Source organism: Sinocyclocheilus rhinocerous, unplaced genomic scaffold, assembly GCF_001515625.1.
Source record: "Sinocyclocheilus rhinocerous isolate Xijiao unplaced genomic scaffold, SAMN03320098_v1.1 scaffold159, whole genome shotgun sequence".
In the NCBI taxonomy this organism is placed as follows: Eukaryota; Metazoa; Chordata; class Actinopteri; order Cypriniformes; family Cyprinidae; genus Sinocyclocheilus; species Sinocyclocheilus rhinocerous.
In genome coordinates, this window is record NW_015666558.1 from 236214 (window position 1) to 244415 (window position 8202).

The window sequence follows — 8202 nt, forward strand, 5'->3', positions numbered from 1 at the left end:
ACAGACAGACAGACAGACAGACAGACAGACAGACAGACAGATAGATAAAGCAATTCTAAAAGCTTTCAGTCAAATACTTTTATTTCTATATAACATCGTCTGATCTCCATTCTTTCTACAAAGTTTCATATATTATATTTACATAAATATCAAGGCTTTATTTATGTATTATTTACAATAAATATTTACATAGTTTCTTCCACACATGGTGTGATTGTAAATACATAGACAGTGCTCGAGATCTTTTTAATCCGTTTAACAGTTATAGGACTGATCGTAATATTCCAGATTTTCCAGAAGACAAGTGAAGAGAATGTTTTTCTTCTGTTTTTCCCCGGACGATCACACAGTGTGATGGGGAACTCTTCATGCATGAACAGGTCAGTGTGGTGTTTCCGTCTCTTTCTGAAGTCCTGAGATGTTCTGGCTGATGATAATGTCTGAAGCTCTGATTGAGATCGTTCGTTAGCAGCGCTGATGAAGCTCGTCACAGGCAGCCGCACTCCTCCACCAGCATGTCCTCGTGGTGTCTGAGGATCAGCTCTCCGTTCTCGTAGTACAGCATGCTGAGGGGACTCATCTTGGTCGGAGCGCAGCAGGCCGCAGGAACTCTGCTGGGATGGTAGTACTTCAGCAAACTCTGCAGCACGAACAGACCAACAGCATTACATTAGTATTATTCAGATACTATTATAGTTTTTGTTTTCATTTCAATTCCAGTAAAGTTTTAGAAATGTTGTTGTGTTTTAGTTTTGTATAATTGTATTTATTTATAGTTTTTATATTTTTAGTTGTGCTGTCAAACGATTAATCACGATTAATTGCATCCAAAATAAAAGTTTTTGTGTACATACAATATGTGTGTGTACTGTGTGTATTTATTATGTATATATAAACACACACAAATGCATGTATATATTTCAGAAAAATGTTATGTTAAATATTAAATATATTTATATATAATATAAATTATATGAACATAAATATATACATGTAAATGCATGTACATATTTTCAAAATATATACTGTATGTGTGTATATTTATACATGCATAATAAATATACAAAGTACACACATATACTGTATATTATGTAAAAATAACTTTTATTTTTGATGCGATTAATCGCGATTAATCGTTTGACAGCACAAATTTTTAGTTATTTTAGTTACTTCAAGTTCAACTAAATGAAAATAATAAATAAAATATCTGAAATAAATAAGTGTATGTTTTTTTTTTAATTTTTACATTTTATTTTATTTCAGTACATTTTTAGTTTCAAGTAACTGAATTTCTATGTAATTTTATTTCAGTTATTTTAGTGCATCTAAATGAAAATGGGAAATGTTTCCTTGGCAACTATCTGAAATAAAGTGAGTTTAATTTTGTATATTTTATTTAAATTTTTATTTCTGTTATTGTTTTTTTTTTTATTTGAAGTAACTGATTTTTTATGTAGTTTTAATTCAGTTTAAGATAGAGTTATTTTAGTACTTCAAGTTAAACAAAATGTTAGTTTAGTTAGCTGAAATAAAATAAGTTCATGTTTTTAAAATATTTTATTTCAGTTAACATTTCAAGTAACAATTTTTAAGTTTAGTTTAAGTTTTTAGTTTTAACTGAATTTTATGTCATTTTATTTCAGATTTAGTTATTTTAATATTTCAAATTAAACTAAATGATAATGAGAAACGTTGCCTTGGCAGCTAGCTGAAATAATGTTTTAAAATATTTTATTTAAGTTAAAATTTGTTTTATTTCAATTAATGAAAATGTTTTGTTTTGTATTTTAGGTGCATTTTTTAATATAAATGTTAAGTTTTTATATAAAATTTTTATTCATATTATTTAATATAAAATTTTAAAAAAAAAAGTTTTCATTTAGTTTTTTTTTAAATGCATTTTCAATTAATTTAAAGTTATTTTTAGTAAATGATAACAACCCTAAGAAGTTCCAAGACACAGAATGCAGTCTGCAATGCAAATAATTCCGTATTAATTATTTAACATTAAAAATAATTGCAAAGCTACATAAATACAACGAGCGCCTCACCTGCATGTAAGCGTGGTTGGTGGGATGCAGGTCGTCTCCCAGCGGGTTCGGGCAGCTCCCCTCGCAGCGGTACGCGTTGTACTTCTTGGGGAAGACGATCCAGGAGCCCCATCCGATCTGATTGAAGTCCACATGCATGTCGACCCTCCTGCACTTGGAGCTCTTCTCGGCCGGACTCCTGAGTGGCTCCGGGTTCCTCACCGGCTGACCCCTGCGGCCCCGCTTGCTCCTGTGTGGCTTGTCTCTCCGCACCTCCTTTCCTTCGCTGTTAAACAAGAACTTGGACTTCTCTGCTGTGTGCAGGAGACTGGCTCGGTCCTGCTCGCTCTGTCCAGAGACGGTGTGTGAGAAGACCAGCAGCATGGCTCTGTGACGGATCCCGTCCGCAGCTTTACTCCTGGAGTGAAGAGCGTGTCTCGCGGCTCTCCTCTCGGAGAGTTTGGGGCCGATCCAGTTTAGGAGCAGGTCTGTGGCGTTGTAGACCCTCCAGTGATGGGAGACGCTCATCAGAGAGGAATCGGACAGTCGACCCAGGGTCTGGTCCTGCTGGTGTCGGATCTCCACCGTGATGTTCGTTTGCTGCGTTTCTTTGGGAATACGAATCCTCAGCTCTGCCGCCTGGATCTGACGCTCGGACAGAACTGAGGAAAGGTCGAAGTGTGTGACGTAGTGTGTGTCTTGATTGGTCAAACCTGGAAGAGACAAAGAAAATACATGAGTATATGTCACATATATGTCATATATGATTACATGTCAGTCATATTTAGAATATTTTTTAAATGACCAATATCATTGCTGTCTTGCAAAAAAAATAAAAAAAATAATTATTATTAATAATAATAATAACATATATGTCATATATGATTATATGTCAGTCATATTTAGATTATTGTCAATGACCAATATCCTTGCAGGCTTGCTAAAAATAATTGTAATCAATTTTAAATAGTAGTTTTGCAAATGAACTCTTCATATATATATATATATATATATGAAGAGTTCATTTGCAAAAACAGATAACTTTTAACAATTTTCAAAAATCATTGTGCATTCTAATTAATCTCAATCAAACTGCAGTTGGGTTATTTTGATTAAGTAAAAAGAACTAAAAAAAATTACAGCTAAATAACACAATAAAACACAATGAAAACATGATAACATAATAAAAAAAATTACATTACATTTAAATTACATTTAAAAGAAAATCAGTTTTTGCAAATAAACTTGTTTTTAAATAAGTTTTATATTTTAAAATATTTATCATATATAAAATATTATAATATATAATAATTATAAAAATATTTTGCAATATTGTAATTTGAAGAGTTCATTTGCAAAAACAGATAACTTTTAACAATTTTCAAAAATCATTGTGCATACCAATTAATCTCAATCAAACTGCAGTCAGGTTATTTTGATTAGGTTAAGAAATAACTAAAAATACAGCTAACTAACACAATAAAAACAAGAGAACATAATAAAAAACATGATTTTTGAAAATCGAAAAAACCCGGAGTTATCTGTTTTTGCAAATAAACTCTTCATATATATATATAATTCAGCAGATTATACATTGATGGGCAATTATATCATAATTGAAATAAAAAAAAATATATATATATATAATTTATTTATTTAATTTGCAATGTTGCATATGCCTCATTTCATACCATTATTTTTAGGCTCCATATATTACTATAAAAAAAATCTATTTAGACTTTGGGAAAACTTTGAAATTATTTAAAAATAAAAAATTAAATACATGTAAAAAAGTTTTTCAATCTTGGTTGAAACTTTGCATATTATACACTGATTGGCAATTATATCATCCATCAACCACTGAAAAAATGGAAATCATGGAAAAACAAAAAATGGAAAAACATCTAAATATATAATTTATTTATTTATTTCGCAATTTTGCATATGCCTCATTTGATAACATTTTTGACACCATATATTACTAAAAAACTGTTTAGACTGGCAAAAATTGTAATTTATTTAAAAATAAAAATGTTACAAATTGAAAAGAATAAATAAATTTAACTGAAATTTGGCATATTATATCATGCATCAGCCACTGATACATTTTTTAAATCGAAATATATATAATTTATTTATTTTGCAATATTGTATATTATTGTTGCAGTCAGATTATTCAGTTTATTCGAAATAATTTGAGTTTAATGTAAATAATTATTAGACCGCAACAATAATAATAATAAAAATAAATATTACAAATAATTTAAAATATTTATTATATTTTGTTGCATTCAAATTATTATTCTAAGTTATTGTAAATAATCATTGCAACAATAAAAATATAATAAATATGATATGATAATCATGATTTAAAATATTCCTTATTGTTGCGGTCTAATTATTATTGTATTTATTCAAATTTATTGTAAATAATCACTAGACTTCAACTAAATATTTTAAATAATAATCGTTAATTTAAATATTTATTGTATTTTTATTGTAGCAGTCTAATAATCATTTTATTTTTCTAAATTTTTGTAAATAATAATTGCAACCACAACATTATTATTATTATTATCAACAAACCAAAGTATTTATGTTAAACTGCAATTCTTTTAGAAATATATTTTTTAAATTCACTGGCAGAACCAATATTAAAGCAATATACAATAATAAGGATGAAGCATGACTATCGATACATGATCTATGATCATGATGTTACAACCCCCCCCCCCCCCAACAAAATCTTTATGCAAATGAGTGTAATTTATTTAAAAATAAAAATGTTACAAATTGAAAAGAATAAATAAATTTAACTGAAATTTGGCATATTATATCATGCATCAGCCACTGATACATTTTTTAAATCGAAATATATATAATTTATTTATTTTGCAATATTGTATATGTCTCATTTGATATTGTTATTACAATATGTGATTATAACACCACTCTCATATTTGATCACATTCATATGACTAAATGAATGATTAAATATTTAAGTGAAAATGAACTTTTTTCCTTTTGATTTTAGGGTGAAATGTGGCCTGTTCTTGACAGATTTTGTGAGATTCACCCATCTAAAGACGTAACCCATCACTATGGCTCTTGGCTCTTTTGATATGCATTTTTCTCCAGGACTGACTGTCATGCACACAAACCCAACAGTAATGAGGTGATTTGTGCAGCTGAACACACACTCTTTGATCCTCGTGGATGAGGCTCTTGTCCACTGGAGTGTATTGGCTGTACAGTATATCAGAACCACACTCAGTGTAGACCGCATCAGTTAAACTAGTCTCATGTCTTGAATTAGAGATCATCAATCTGATGAAAAGTCATGCAGTATCGATCAGATATTAGATTTATCTTAACGGAGGGGCAAGGCAGCGCGAGCCTAATCCCTTCAGAACGAACACCGGATCGAAACCCATCGTTTAACACCTCCAGACCCCCGTTAAACGCCCCGTGCCCGGGCTCCTAATCTAATCAGGAGACGTGTGAACAAGAGCCGAGGGGCTGATGTTGATTTGGGTTTGTGTAAGGATGTCTGGCGAGGCTCTAATCCACATCAGCTTTGCGCAGCAGAGCATTAGTCCTGGTGGAGGACAATGTGGATTGAAGGAGTCTGGCGCTGAGATTTGACAGCCAGGAGCCAAAAAGAGCTTCAGAGACTCCTTCCCAAACTTTAGTGCAGCTAAGAACGATAGAAAAGAATAGCAGATCTTACTCTTGGAGAGGATGCTCTTGATGGTGTCCGCTTGCTCGTGCTCTATAGTCTCCACGGGACGCGTTTGGTTGAGCTTGAAGTGTCGGTAGAGTTGCATCATGTATGTGGGTAAGTGATGCCGGTGGCTTCTGGATGACATATTCCTCGTGCCGTGATTAGCGTGCTTCCCAAATACTCCAAGAAGCAGAAGCTGGACGCAGGCCAGGCGCACAGCTCCGAGTGCGTTCATGATGGACTGAGGTCAGAATGACAGGTTGAGGGTCCAGGAGAGCTTATATACCCCCTCCCTCTGCCCCCCTGCATATTTAACAAGCAGCAGAGGACATTAAAGGAAATTGACATGCCTTGACAGCTCATCATCTATTCGTGTGGTAATGAGGCGCATATTTTACAATGAACAATTAAAGCACCTTGCGCCTCGTGACGTCACCGGAGTCGCCCCTGTCCTTTGAAGACTGAGCTCGAGCCAGGGCCACTTCACAAGCGTCACATATACGTGTCTTTACTCGACCCTCATCAAATGCATTAAACATAACATTTACAGATCGAAAGCTTCAAGACAAATATTATTTGCACATCGTATTGTGAGGTGTAGCCTACGTCTGGGTTCAGGCAGCAATATGCATGCTGGCTTAAGTTACAGCTAATTTAGATGAACAGTAAATATTTTAATGAATTTTAAGTCATAGTTTAAGTATAATATTGTCTGATGTGTGTGTGTAATTTATTTATTTATTTTGCAAGTTTGCATATGCCTCATTTGATATAATTATTTTTAGAACCATATGGTTTAAGAAAAATATTGTTTTGTGTATAGTTCTTTTTATAATATATTTAATGGGTATCAGATGAGTAGTAAACATTTTAATTAATTTTAAGTAATAGTTTAAGTATTTATTGATCTATATAGGCTGCTTATAGTAAAATATTATTTTATATTAAGTAAAATATTGTAGGCTATATGTTTTTAGACTATATATATATATATATTATATATATATATATACAATTTTAATTCTTTGCCATTTTGTTACTTGATCTTCAATATGTTACTAGTAGAATATTGTAGAAAGTTGCACACGCACACACACAAATAAAGTTGCAAATATATGTATTTGCAACTTAATGTGTGTGTGTGTGTATGTGCAACTTTCTACAATAATATGTATTTGCAACTTTATTTGTGTGTGTGTAGTTTTTTAAATTTATTTTTGCAATTTTGATGTATTGGTATATGTATGTATATATATGTGTGTGTGTGTGTGTGTGTGTGAGAGAGAGTGAGCGTGTGTCTATTACTATGAAAAGCAGGGTTGGACTTTTTATATTTAAAAATATAAGGCAGCATTTATCCTTCACTGAAAAAAAAGATGAATGCCTTCTTTCTTTCTCTCCCGGGTGAGTGTGTGATTCCAGCCGTGCAGAGATTTGCTGGAGTGTGTTTGCTCTGTTGTGAAGGCGGAGGCTGTTTCACGGCGATGGTGAGTGATTAAGTTTCTGCAGTGCTTTATGTGATCGAGCTTCTCCTCACATGCATGGATGTAGGCTACATGTTGCGTGAAACTGCGTGCATTGCTGCAGTTGTGAAAAGAGCGAAGCATAAAAACCAGTGTGTGCTAGAAACAGACCGGATCTGATCTGAGCGTCAGTGTAGCGGCATGCTACTGATTCTGCGTTAGATTGCACGACTATGATTCAGTCTGGTCAGATTATAACACATTACATCGAGTGTGTGATATGTAAATGAGTTTAGAGCGCACACATGTATCATGCAGAGAAGATAAGTTACAAGAAACGCATGGAAATGTTTAAACTCTGCATCTGATTCAGTGAGTCGATTCGTTCGAATGAATCTTTTTGTATTTTACGAGCGCTTCTTTCGAAGTGAATTAAAATGTAGTAGACAGTTCCAGTTCTGTATTTTACAGTTCCAAACCACTGATCTAGTATAATTGATCAGTGTTTCAAACCCACGGTTTGAACTCGACCGAATCATTTAAAAGAACCGACTCAAAAGAACGATTCGTTTTCGAATTAGACGTCGCAACGATCAAAAGAGAATCGTTTGCGAATGTATCGCTTTGAGTTACTTTGTTGTAGTTTAGTAAACAAGAGAACTCGATTAAACGAACGATTACGTAGACATTTACGGCCATCATTTTGATATTTGAATAACTTTATGAAGTTTTTCACACCCTGAGCTGAGTTTATAGCGCTTTTGATGCGACAGCGAGAAGAAAACAGGTAAATTCATATCTGACTGACTGAAGGAAGGAATGTAAACAAATCAATTTAATAGGATAAATCTCACCAAAAATGTCATATTGTCATAATGACACTTCAACATTAAAACACGAAACATTTCATTAATTTTCAGGAAATAAATGTGGAAAAAATGCAAAATATTCTAATTTTTCAGTGGGTTTGGGGGGGGGGGGGGTT

General features: G+C 32.7%; 2 protein-coding genes across 2 annotated transcripts in view; one reads left to right on the forward strand and one right to left on the reverse strand.

The window, feature by feature from the left end:
* Window positions 1–416: 416 nt before the first annotated feature.
* Window positions 417–5990, reverse strand: ndr2 (nodal-related 2). The gene is made up of 3 exons (XM_016544176.1): window positions 5761–5990; window positions 2052–2743; window positions 417–640 (listed from the first exon to the last, which is right to left on the reverse strand). Exons 1-3 carry the CDS (start codon window positions 5987–5989, stop codon window positions 488–490), a joined length of 1074 nt encoding a protein of 357 aa, XP_016399662.1. The 5' UTR covers window position 5990; the 3' UTR covers window positions 417–487.
* A 1146-nt stretch (window positions 5991–7136) lies between these two features.
* Window positions 7137–8202, forward strand: part of pald1a (phosphatase domain containing paladin 1a) — a 70415-nt gene continuing 69349 nt past the window's right edge. The window contains exon 1 of the mRNA XM_016544175.1: window positions 7137–7241. The gene's annotated coding sequence lies outside the window, so the exon portion shown is untranslated. The remainder of the gene's footprint in view (window positions 7242–8202) is intronic.

Coding starts and splice junctions, on each gene's coding strand:
- ndr2 (XM_016544176.1), bottom strand. CDS start 5,989: ATGAACGCACTCGGAGCTGTGCGCCTGGCCTGCGTCCAGCTTCTGCTT. Junction 2,744..5,760: donor CAAGAGCATCCTCTCCAAGA/GTAAGATCTGCT, acceptor TGTCTCTTCCAG/GTTTGACCAATCAAGACACA. Junction 641..2,051: donor CCAACCACGCTTACATGCAG/GTGAGGCGCTCG, acceptor TTCGTGCTGCAG/AGTTTGCTGAAGTACTACCA.